The following is a 13,487-nucleotide window of genomic DNA, read 5'->3' on the forward strand; positions in this document are numbered from 1 at the left end:
AGCGGCAGTCGATTCCGTATGTTGTTATGGTGTAATTATATACCCACATCTTAAACAGATAATCATGAATTAACAAACGTTTTCACTGAGAGATTCCGTAATCAAATATCCATAGTTTAAAAAGATAATAATGAATGAACTGTCTTTTTCACTGGCAGATTCTGTATTTTAATAGCTTGTCATTAAATCTCCCGTGATAATCTGCCCCGTCTAGATTCCCCGCCATTCCATACACCTCGCTGATCCTTGCACCATTCGAACGCTTCACGGACAGCAGATTCATATTCATATATTTGCCCAGGCGCTCATTCTACATATAAAACAATTCATGAGAACCATGTAAGGCTAGGTGTAAAACAAGATGACGGGGTTTACAATGTTAATCAGAATTAATATTGTGGCTTCGCTTCTCTTAATCACAATCCTCCTCACGCTTTCTGCCCAACTCTCCTCAGCTAATTATCTCTCAGCTGGCAGTGGCCATAAAATTCTCCTAGTTCAGAAATCTTCCACGAGCCATAGCATAGTTTTAGCGTGCCAGGCATCACAGTACCCGGACTTCTGCAAGTCATCTCTGCAGGCCAATTCTAATATTAGTGAAAATGCAGGGCCAGAGGAAATCATTGGTGCAGCCATGGTTCTCTCATCGGACCTCACCACACAAAGTTATCTTCATTCTAAACAGCTACTCACTACTTCGGATAACAGGAATTTCACAGGCGCCGTTAACGACTGCTTGGAGTTCCTGGAGGGTGCCATAAGGTATATTGCCAAGAGCAGGACTCAGGAGCTGAACCCGAGGAATATTAAAAACGTCAAGATCTGGATGAGCGCAGCGCTGAGTCGTCAGAATGACTGCAATTCGGCTCTCAAATATGTTAATACTACCCAGGCAGTTGGAAGATCCATGCAAGAACTCATTATAGTTATGAACTTCACTAGTAATGCTCTAAGCATGGTCGATGCTCTGGATACTTACGGGAAGAATATGGTCATATGGAGGCCTCCCAAAACGGAGAGATCATTGAATTTATCTAGCACTGCAGATTATTCCCATCATTTCAATAAAATTTTGGGTGTATCAGAGGTAAATGAATTGGTTCCCGACGTTACTGTTTCGAAGGATGAATCCTCCATGAGCATTCAACAAGCTGTGAATAGTGCACCGGATTATTCTGAACGGAGATTTGTGATACGTATCAAGGCTGGGGTTTATGAGGAGATCGTTAGGATTCCTCCCAATAAGACTAATATCATGTTTGTGGGCGATGGCATGGATAGGACTGTGATCAGGGGGTCTATGAGTGTGCCGTCCTTGCCTGGTGTTCCCACTACATATGACTCTGCAACTGTTGGTAATACTCTGGTCCTGGTTCCTCTTTCTTCTCCTTCATACCAAGTTAATTTTGTTTGCCTGAGTTTGGTTATGCTATTGTGTTTAATGATGGTGTGATTCCTGGCTGATTTTACATGCCTGAATTCCATGTGTTAGACCTATGAACCAAAGGAATCCTATTGAAGTAGTTAAAACCTCTTTGATTTGAAAAGCAAATACCCATTAAGCTAAGTAGGTTCCCGAATCCCTTGATAGTTCCAAGAACAAAATGGAGGTGTATTCTACAACTTGAGTTGTGTCCACTACCCCACGCCCCCTGCTCCCACCAAGCGTGTATTGAATCAAATCCATGCATTTGGTACATTTATGATTTAATATGGATACTGGACTCAGTGTGCAGCTTCAGAAATCCCAAATACATATTTCCAGTTTAGCTTCAGAAATCCCAAATGCATATTTCCAGTTTATCCAAATAACATAGTGTTTTGGCTTTTGTCAATTTTACTCGAAATCCAATGAGCTGAGCTTTACAGCCTCTAAGAAAGAGGGAAATAGTCATAGACACAATACAGCTAGAAAGGTTTCAGGCTGTCTATGTAAGAGGGAAATAGACACAATACAGCTAGAACTGTAAGAGATGGCCTCTTATTTCAATGCTTTGAGTAAGCATCCCTAACTATGTACGGGAGATCGTCTTTAGACCAAGTGTTGACCCTGGCTGTCGAAAAAGAGTCTCCATCGTAGGCTTTGAAGCTCCATGGCTACTAGCTTGTGCAACATGTTATTGTTGCTACAAGGTAGTGTAAACTATGTAATGTCTTAAGAGCAGAAACCATTCATCATGCAAAAGGGATTAATAAAGTTTAGTAAAGCAAGAACTTTTTTGAACTTTATGGTTTTATACCATGGTCCTTTTATTGAAAGAGACCAGAGAGCGGTTGTCAATGATCAAGTTTGGTGTCTTGAGTCCCTTCTTTAATATTATTTTATAAAAATTGGCCCTTTTCCTCTGCCTTCAAATTGCAGGGAAGATGGTATTTTTGAATACTGCAATTCACATTCCTACAGCGAACTCTTAAGCGTGTCTTCATGAAAATGGCACGTAGCACGGTCAAAGAGCAGCTTTGGTCTTGGGTTGGGCTTGATTCCTAGCTTGTAAAATTTTCCAAACGTTGTAGTTCGAACTTCGAAGATGAAAGTACAAAACATTGGTAGACAAACTGCTTAAGAGTCATTAAGCATGTAAAGGGTTAACGGCTGAGTATACACATTTGGTGTGAAACAAGAAAACAGGAAATTAACCGTTTCCCTGAGAAAATGCTTCAGGGACTGCTTGCCAACCTACTTTCTCTATCCAGGACTCTGGCTTCTTTTTTGGTGACTTGTGTACAAAATGCGGTTGATTGCTGCGACTGCCAACTTGACACCACGTACAGCTCTAGAAGAAGATCAGTGAGAGCTTAAGAACATGTGTTTCTTCCGGTTAAAATCCAGAGTAGTGTGGATTATGTATGCTTTTGTATATTTTAGTAGTACAATGGCTGCCTGAAGGATCCAATGGCTACTTAAAGGTAGGTCCCTTGTCGCACAAACAAAAAGATCTTATACATCAATTTGATGTCTCGCTTGGCTGTGACCTTAAAAGTTGGATTATTAATATATATCCCTAAAGGACTGGCACCCTTATCAAAAGTTTGTAAATCTCTCAAAGGACTGCAAGTCTGGTCATGGATGCAACTACCTTTGATACAGTTGCAGATTCTTTTATGGATCCTCTTAATGAGCCCAAAGGGGTCTAATCACTTGTCCAAATCTTGTAGTCAAGGAATGCGGACAGAAGGTGTGCCTTTCCCATCATGTTGCTTACAACTGTTGCCTGAAAAAGCCAAAACACAATGCCAATGCCCTGCATGCTAGATGAAGTTAATGACAGTCTGAAGAAAGGTACAGATATAGATGACAAGACCTCCTTCCAGGGAATCAAAATGGAAAATGACGCTTAAATATCCAATCAACGAATTAGAATTTCACCACTGAAGTTCAACGCAGATTAAATTGCTTGGTAGGAAATGTTGATCTAGAAATCATCAACAAGAATTCAGATGGGAGAAGAGAACAGTTGAAATCCAAGATTGCTTCGAATGCACTCTGTCAATTGCTAAAACAAGAACAATGCTTTTCTTTAGATTGTGGGTTGTTCAAGAGAGGAGAACTATAATATTTATTTCTGCAGATTCTGTCTTCTTCTTAAGGCATTTAAAGCAGAAAACATTTAAAGATAGTTTTACATTTTAAGGATAAAATATCTGGAACCTTTCATCATGACACCTGTAATGTCATTTAACAGGCATTGAGCTTTGCAAGTTTGATCCTCAGGTTACACCACAGTAGAGCATAATTTCCAGGGGCATACGCTAAAATTATAAATTGGATCCTGGGGTTCTGCTGATAACTGTACAAGTATGTATATGTTATTTTCACACAGAAATGGTTTCCCCTGTGAAATCATCTCCAAATCAGCTACAATAGCAGGGAAGGTTTACTCAACATCTCAACTGCAAGCTCTCTCCACGAGATCAATGACTGACAAATGATGCAAGGTAAGCTTCTGAAGATGTAATCTAAGGTTAGATTTTTCGATTTTCTTTTGGATTAAATTTAATATGGTTCATTTGTTTTAAAATGGGTCCCACGATGTCACCTTGCTGAAGCACCACTTTTCTTCCCTTAAAAGCAAAGATTAGCAGGTTCATTGCTCCCTGTACACTGACAAGGAGCAATGCATCGCCCTTTTCCTTACTGCAAGGAGCAATGATTGCCTAATGCCCTTCAGCAGCAATGACCTAGTCAAGCTTTTAGATTTGTTCATTTTCTAGGGGATCACGTTGAAGAGGTTTGAATTTTCAATTACCTCATGTAATCGCTTGGGAACTCGTACTAAACTTTGAATTCAATAAGACATAAGGGTCTGGAATCATCCTCTCCTCTCCTCTCCTCACCAATTCTATATAATGAAGTCATTCCTAAGGGACAGAGTTAGAGAGATATGTAATTACATGCTGCTGAAAAATGTTAGAGAGAGCTTCTTTGCTGCCATGAGTTTGCCTATGGTAGAAAGAAAGTTCTCTCTAAGATTTTTCAGTAGCATGTAATTATCTCTCTCTGGAGTGGCATCATTATATAGACTTGGTGAGGAGAGGAGAGGATGAATCTAGACCCTTAGGTCTTGGTAAATTTAGAGTCCAATATGAGTTCCCAAGCCATTAGATAAGTTAATTCAAGCCTATTCAAACTGATCATCTTGACAATGAGTAAATCTAGAAGCTTGACTAGGTCATCACTTTCTGGAGTGGATTCATTATATAGACTTGGTGAAGAGAGGAGAGGATGAATCTAGACCCTTAGGTCTTGGTAAATTTAGAGTCCAATATGAGTTCCCAAGCCATTAGATAAGTTAATTCAAACCTATTCAAACTGATCATCTTGACAATGAGTAAATCTAGAAGCTTGACCAGGTCATCACTTGCTGCTGAAGGGCGTTAAGCATTCATCACCCCTTGCAGTAAGGCAAAGGGCGATGTATCGCTCCTTGTCAATATAGAGGGGGTGACAAAGCTGCTAATCTTTGTTTCCAAGGGCAGAAAAACGATGCTTCAGCAAGGTGACATGAGGATGTGTCTCAGGGAGACACTTAGGATGGAAAATAAGGTTATAACACTAACACTGACTTGACATTCATTATGTTCGGACCAGGTCAGTTGTTGACATGTCTCCCGTGGAGTCATCTGACAAATCAACTTGTCACAACGCTGAGTCAAAATCAGCTAATTCTGAGTGAACTGGCCAAGTTTGACAACACTGCTTTGTAGCAGGCAAAGTAATCTTCCGCTTGTGAGATGCAAATGTCACCATTTTAATTATCTCTGTTCTTCAAAATATAAATTCAACATGAAGTTCACACTATGGCCATGTTCACAGAAAGCGCCAGAAATGCTGTACAAATGCATGAAAAAAACAGAGAAACAGCAATACAAGAAAACCGAATGCCAAACTGAATTTTGGATCGAACTGTTTTATTTATCAATGAGATTTCCCCACTTTACATTTCATGGGCAAATGCCTGTTTTATAGTTACAACTAATTAACCGTTACAGACTTATTCGTTACAACGAACTGACTATACCTAAATTTGCTAAAACGACTAAATCGTTGTCAAAACTAACAAACTCCACCTTGACAACAATTTTCCCATTCATCATCTTTCCTGCAAGCCAAGAGAAGCTAAACACCACCGCAGCTTCTCTACTGTAACTGGCTTTTTGAATATGTCTGCACAATTTTCTCGTGTATGGACCTTTTTAAGAGCTACTTTTCCGCCATCGATCACATGTCTCAGAAAATGATACCTTACATCAATGTGCTTGGTTCTGCTATGATAGGCAGGGTTTGTAGCCAAGTGAATAGCGCTTTGACTGTCACAAAGTACATTCACTTTCGCTTGCTTCCTTCCAATCTCATCGAGCAAACCCTTTAACCAGATTGCTTCTTTACTGGCATCTGAAGCAGCTATATATTCAGCTTCGGTAGTGGACAACGCAACTGTTTCTTGAAGCTTTGACATCCAACTAATTGCTCCACCTGCAAGAGTAAAGACATAACCTGTAGTAGATCTTCTTTTGTCCAAATCACCTGCATAGTCAGCATCTACATATCCACAAACTGATTCTTCACTACCATTAAAGATGATGCAATGGTCACTTGTGCCTCTTAGATATCGACGCACCCATTTCACTGCTTTCCAATGTTCTTTACCTGGATTTGCCATGAATCTGCTGACAACTCCAACTGCATGTGAAATGTCAGGTCTTGTAGATACCATCGCATACATTAAGTTGCCTACAGCGTTTGCATATGGTACATGAGACATATACTGCTTTTCTTCATCAGCTCTAGGACTCAAAATCGAAGAAAGCTTAAAATGGGAAGCTAAAGGAACATTAACAGGTTTCACATTATTCATAGAGAACTTTTCAAGTACCTTCTCCACATACTTCTGTTGTGACAACCTGCTGACAACTCCAACTGCATGTGAAATGTCAGGTCTTGTAGATACCATCGCATACATTAAGTTGCCTACAACGTTTGCATATGGTACATGAGACATATACTGCTTTTCTTCATCAGCTCTAGGACTCAAAACCGAAGAAAGCTTAAAATGGGAAGCTAAAGGAACTTTAACAGGTTTCACATTATTCATAGAGAACTTTTCAAGTACCTTCTCCACATACTTCTGCTGTGACAACCAAAGCTTACCATTTTTCCTGTCTCTGTGTATCTCCATGCCCAAGATATGTTTTGCTGCTCCAAGATCCTTCATATCAAACGCCCTAGAGAGTTGAGCCTTTAACCTGTTGATCTCTTCCATGCTTTTGCTTGCAATAAGCATATCGTCAACATATAAAGCTAATATAATGAATATGCCATTGAAACTTTTGAAGTACACACAATGATCATACTCACTTCTTATAAAGTTCTGGCTCACCATGAAGGAATCAAATTTCTTGTACCATTGTCTGGGAGACTGCCTCAGACCATACAATGATTTCCTGAGCTTGCAAACTAATCTTCTTGCTGTGACCTCATACAAAACCTTCTGGTTGTTCCATATATATCTCTTCGTTCAAATCACCATGTAGAAAAGTTGTTTTAACATCTAACTGTTCTAACTCAAGATTAAGCAACGCAGTTAGTGCCAACACAGTACGTATAGAAACAAGTTTTACAACTGGAGAAAAAATCTCATGAAAGTCTATACCTTCAACCTGAGAATACCCTTTTGCTACCAGTCTCGCCTTATATCTTTCGATACTACCATCAACTTTCCGTTTCAGCTTGAAGACCCATTTACATCCAACAACACTTCTCCCTTCAGGAAGCTCTACAAGATCCCAGGTATTGTTCTTGGCTAAGGAGTCCATTTCTTCTTCCATAGCCTTTTTCCATTTCTTGCTATCTGTATCATCTATCGCTTCCTGATAACAAGACGGTTCCCCATCTTCAGTAACCAAAGCAAAAGATGAAGCAGAATCTTCATACCTTTTGGGAGTTTTCCTTTCCCTTGTAGACCTTCTCAGAGCGACTGGTTGCTGAACTGGTTCAGAAACTTGCACTGGTTCAGAAGCTTCAACGACTTCCTTTGTGTCTTCAACACCTTTGTCTCCAGAAGTCTCTCCTTCCTTTCGACTGTCACTGAAAGATCTAGCCTCCAACTGAACTCGTTGACTCGGTGATACCTGTTCCTGTTCAATTCTTTCAACATTTGATTTTAACAAAGAGGATTCATCAAATGTTACATCTCTACTAATGACTATCTTCCGCAATGTAGGATCCCACAACCTATATCCTTTCACTGCATAGTCATACCCAACAAAGACATAACATTTCGACTTTGGATCTAATTTTGAACGCTGATTTTTCGGAATAAGAGAATAAACATCACAGCCAAATATCCTCAAATGAGAATAGTCACAAGACTGACCTGTCCAAACTTCTTCAGGAATTTTACAATCAATCGCTACTGAAGGTGATCTGTTAACTAAATAACAAGCAGTAGATACTGCTTCTGCCCACAACTCCTTTTGCAAGTTAGCATTGCTGATCATGCTTTTGGCTCTTTCCATAAGAGTCCGATTCATACGCTCAGCAACACCATTTTGCTGAGGAGTATAAACAGCAGTTTTGTGTCTAACAATGCCCTCATCCTTACAGTATTGTTCAAACTCAACAGAAGTGAACTCACCACCATTGTCAGTTCTTAGACATTTAATAGATTTGCCTGTTCTTTTCTCTACCATTACTTTAAATTGTTTAAAGACATTGAATACATCAGCTTTCCTTTTTAGCATATAGACCCAAACTCTACGAGAGTAATCATCAATGAACGTTAAAAAATACAATGCACCTCCATATGACATAACAGGGGAAGGCCCCCACAGATCAGAATGAATGTAGTCTAAAACATCTTTACTATTATGATTGCCAACTTTAAATCTCTGTTTACACTATTTTCCATACACACAATGTTTACAGAAATCTAAATTCAAGGATTTCAGACCGAGAAGAGATTTACGTTTCATCAGTATGTGAAGACCTTTCTCGCTCATATGACCCAAACGCTGATGCCACAGACGAGTACCTGCTTCTTCCTTTTCTGACGCAACCGCTGCTTCACCGACCTGAGTACTTCCTTTTAACCTATAAAGATTTCTGACCTTTTCTGCCTTCATAACCACAAGAGCACCTTTGAAGACTTTGAAGACGCCATCCTGACCTGTAAACTTATAACCATCTGAATCCAACACTCCCAAAGAGATTAAATTTTTCTTCAAATCAGGTACATGTCTAACACTAGTTAATGTTCTAACTGTGTTATCATACATCTTAATCCTGATATCTCCCATCCCAACAGTCTGACATGACATATTGTTACCCATAAACACAGAACTACCGTTTACATTTTCATACGAAGTAAACCAATTTCTATGTGGGCACATATGATGCGAAGCACCAGAGTCTAACAGCCAGCTATCAAAACTCTGAGAGACATTACATTCAGGTGAAGTTTCATCTATCATACACAATTCTTCAGCAGATAAAACTTCGTCTACCATACCCGAATCAGCCTGATTCGCTTCGTTCTTCGGGTTTTCAGATTCCTTCCATTTCCAACAGTCCTTCTTCAAGTGTCCAACTTTACCGCAGTTCCAACATTTTGCCTTACACTTCTTGCCCTTCGATTTCGACCTGGAAGACCCCCTTGACTTGTCTCCTCTTTCCTTTGAGCGTCCTCTAGCGACCATGGCTTCTGATGCAGTTGTATCAGTGCTGGATTTCCTTCGTACTTCTTCAGACAGAAGAGCTCCCACGACTGATTCAAACTTCAAGGAATCAGCAGAGCTGAAGCTGATTGAGGTTACGAAGTGATCCCATGGTTCAGGCAGAGAACACAGCAAGGTTATGGCTTTATCTTCTTCCTGTATTTTGACTTCCATATCTATTAATTGACAAATTAGTGTATTAAAAACATTCAAATGTTCTGCAACGCTTGAACCTTCTTTCATTCGAAGACTGTATAACTGTCGTTTCAGATAAATTCTGTTGGTTAATGATTTTGTCATATAAAGGTTTTCAAGTTTTTCCCACAAACCTGACGCCGTAGTCTCTTCAACGATGTTGAAGAGAACTTCATCCGCTAGACATAATCGGATGGTACTGAGAGCTCGGGCATCCAAGTCCTCCCAGTCTGAAGTAGTCATGGTTGTGGGTTTCTTAGTAACCCCATCCAATGCCTTGTGCAACCCTTGTTGCACAAGCAGATCCTTAACCTTCAGTTTCCAAAGAGAAAAATTGCTCTTTCCGGTGAATTTCTCCACCTCGAATCTTGCATTCGACATCTTGGCCATTTTTCCTCCTTCCTAGGGTTTCAGTCTTTCTAGGATTTTATATTTCCCTTTTCTTTTAGGTTTTCCTTCAACTAAAGAGTATATCTCCTTATTTCTCCAAATAGGAAAAAAAAACCCTTAAAATTTTTCTTTTCTTCAATAATAAAAAAAATTGTCTCCTTACTTCTCCAAAACCCTTAAAAAAAATTCCTTTTCTTCAACAAAAAAGACTGTTCTGTTCCTCCTATTTCACTCACACATTCCTTTAAAAAAAAAATCTGAAACAATTTCTGAATACAAGCCCAGAATTATTTAGCAACGGCTGAAAAAAAAAAAGATACCCGGTCTTTCACGCAGCTTTTGCTGGTCTTTACGCAGGTTCTGAAACGCTGACCTCCTCTTACGCAGGCTGATTGCAAGTCTTGGACTCACGCTGCCTTCACGCCCATCCAACCGCTCTCACGTAGGCTGATTCAATGCACAGCTGGTCTTTACACAGGTGCTGATTGCAAGTTCTTCAATGCACAGCCGCCTTTTATTCAACGCTTTTGCACACGCAGATTTGAGAAACACCTTCACGCTGACCGCTGAACACCTAGACGTTCACTCTGACCGCTGAACACATAGACGCAGCCCTTCCTCCACGCAGGTCTGGCAACGTGGAACTTGGCTGGGCGCAGAGACACCTTCACGATGACTGCAGAACGCAGAGATGCAGAGACACGCCTTCACGCTGAGAACAGCCTCTCGACAGCACTCCTGGACTCCAGACTCAATTCACTGGCTCCGATACCACTTGTTGGGACTCTGGACACCACATATCTCCACAATGGTATGATATTGTCCACTTTGGGCCTAAGCCCTCATGAGTTTGTTTTTGGGCTTTACCCCAAAAGGCCTCATACCAATGGAGATATTTGTTCATCCTTATATACCCATGATCCTTCCCACTTCTACCACTTCTACTTTGTTCGTATACCCAACAATTGTTGGGACTCTGGACACCACATATCTCCACAATGGTATGATATTGTCCACTTTGGGCCTAAGCCCTCATGGGTTTGTTTTTGGGCTTTACCCCAAAAGGCCTCATACCAATGGAGATATTTGTTCATCCTTATATACCCATGATCCTTCCCACTTCTACCACTTCTAATCAATGTGGGACTTTGTTCGTATACCCAACAATCCTCCCCTCGAACAAAGGACCATCGAGCCTCCCCTCAAACCATCCGCAGGATTCTCCCCTCTCTACCAACCAGGATTCTCCGCTCCAATGCGTTGGAAGCACACGCCTTACATGGTAGCACCACCTGTCTCGAGAGCTTGCTCCATCCCAGGTCAACTCCTCTTCACCGTGTTGGAGAACAAGACACGTCCATGAAGAATCCGGAGCACACCGCCTGTTTAACCGAGCTCATCCACAGGCTTACGGGGGCTCACCATCTTTGTTCGGCATTCCGAGGATTCATCCACTTGGGTAACCTCGAACTTGGCTCTGATACCAATTGCTGTACAAATGCATGAAAAAAACAGAGAAACAGCAACAGAGAAACAGCAATACAAGAAAACCGAATGCCAAACTGAATTTTGGATCGAACTGTTTTATTTATCAATGAGATTTCCCCGCTTTACATTTCATGGGAAAATGCCTGTTTTATAGTTACAACTAATTAACCGTTACAGACTTATTCGTTACAACGAACTGACTATACCTAAATTTGCTAAAACGACTAAATCGTTGTCAAAACTAACAAGAAAAATCTAATGAAAATTATCCTAGAGGCTGGGGCTGTCATTAAAATCCGATAGTGACCCTAACACATTGTGGGGGGATGTGGGGGTCGGGGAATGGAAATCTGAAAGAAAAAACTCAGAGTCTGAGACTCCTAATGCTTCTGTATGGGAAACCCCTTTATCAATAATGGTGGGAGAAAATAACTTTTCCGATCATGTTTCCTGATATTTACCGGATAAAATTTGAAGAATTACAGTAAGTTGTAGAGCATATAGGCAGAGTTCAACTTAAATCCAAATTCTACCAAATTTCGAAAATGCTGAATGCATTATGCAACTCTATTCTCTCTGAAAGCAAGGGCCATGCCAACTGTACTTTTGATATACACAGAAAAATCAATCTGCTACGTGGAACAAGTGATTGTCACATATCCTAACAATCTCTCACTTAACAATAACTTCAAACAAAATTGGCTCCCCACCTTGCCCCATTAATTTCTTTCCATCTATTGCCTTAAAGCACCTGTAACATTATTGTTAGTCTCAAACTTTACATCACTAGATTTCATCGCCTTTTAATATGGTGGAATTTTTCCTTGATATGCTTCTCTGTGAATGGAATTTGGGATTCTTTGTCAAAGAAATTTTATTCTGACTGTCACAACAAATAGGCATGGTGCCCTATTCAAAAACAATATTTCTGCAATGAAACGGCTTCCTTGGTTGTTTAAGGAACTGCAATGTTCTCTGCCTTAATACTTGATTAGGCAACCGCCCATTTCCTCCTACTCCTCCAACTCAAAACTCTTTCAAAACAAGATAAATACATAAGCACTAGTAGAATTTCCATTGTGCATATCATATGCCCAGTCAGCACCAACGAACCCATGAAGCTGAAGGCTTTTGCCTTGATATTTCTCATAGCAAATAGCATAGCCATTAGTGCCCCGTATGTACCTAAATATCTCCTTGACACCTGTCCAGTGATGTCTAGTCTTGTACATGCTATTAATATATAAGGTTACCAACCACACTACACATGAAACTCTTGCCATCTCCTCTTCTTGTTTGCTCTTAGGACTCATGTGAGTGGACAAACACGATCCCACTTGAGATGGGGTGCAAACTGTTTTACACTTACCCATCCTAAAAAGCTCAAGCATGTTCTACGAATAGTTTTTCTGGTTGATAAACAATTTCCAATTTTGGTGGTCTTTCTTTATTTGAATTCCCAAGAAATAGTGCAACTTACCTTAGTTCTTCATGTCAGACTTACATGACAATTGGGACTTGGTTTTCTTGATTATTTTTTGATTGCGGCTAATCAAAATTGTTATCAGCATATGAGCCCAGAATAATGAAGTGATTATATTGTTGCTTGAAGCAAGTGCAATGATCTGCATCACTCCTTATGAAGCCTTGTCCAGCAACATATTTGTTTAACCACTGGTACCACTGTCGTGGCACTGCTTCAATCCATATACTGATCTTCAATTGAAACACCATGTCTTCTCTCCCTTCTATCATAAATCCTTTCCTTCTAAGTTCTGGTTGCTTCATGGAGATTTCTTCTTTGAGCTCACCATTTAAAAATATGGTCTTCACATCTGTTTTCCCCGCTTCCAAATCATAAGCAATTGCTAGCATGTTGGGCATGGAACCCACCCATAGCAGGTTTTGGGGCTCAAATCCCAAGTTTTGGTCAAAGGTTTTGTAAGACTCCGCGAATTGCGGGCGCGAAGTAGAGGTTAAATCATAGGGTTTTCCACCCTAAAGTAATGTAATGTAATGTAAATTCATGTCGGCCTACCCATGGTCCGCGGACCATGGGATTGTATAAATAGAGCGAGGCTCTAAGTTGTAAAGGGTGTAGTAGATAGAGGAAGTATCGAAGGAATGGTTCAAGCATAGAAGAAGAGTCTAAGTGCACTGGGTCGTAGTAGTAGGATGAGGCTCTGCAACTGAGTGCGTAG

The 13,487-nt window shown here is 40.3% G+C and overlaps 1 protein-coding gene across 1 annotated transcript in view; it reads left to right on the forward strand.

Annotated features, from left to right (window-relative positions):
* Positions 1 to 219: 219 nt before the first annotated feature.
* Positions 220 to 13,487, forward strand: part of LOC149162510 (putative pectinesterase/pectinesterase inhibitor 51) — a 47,320-nt gene continuing 34,052 nt past the window's right edge. Inside the window, exon 1 of the mRNA XM_089437306.1 lies at positions 220 to 1,355. Coding sequence (XP_089293432.1) covers positions 362 to 1,355 — 994 coding nt within the window. The 5' untranslated portion in view covers positions 220 to 361. The remainder of the gene's footprint in view (positions 1,356 to 13,487) is intronic.

This window comes from Pinus tabuliformis, chromosome 5_2, assembly GCF_031772625.1.
Source record: "Pinus tabuliformis cultivar Carrire ecotype Pingquan chromosome 5_2, CPIR1, whole genome shotgun sequence".
Classification (NCBI taxonomy): domain Eukaryota; kingdom Viridiplantae; phylum Streptophyta; class Pinopsida; order Pinales; family Pinaceae; genus Pinus; species Pinus tabuliformis.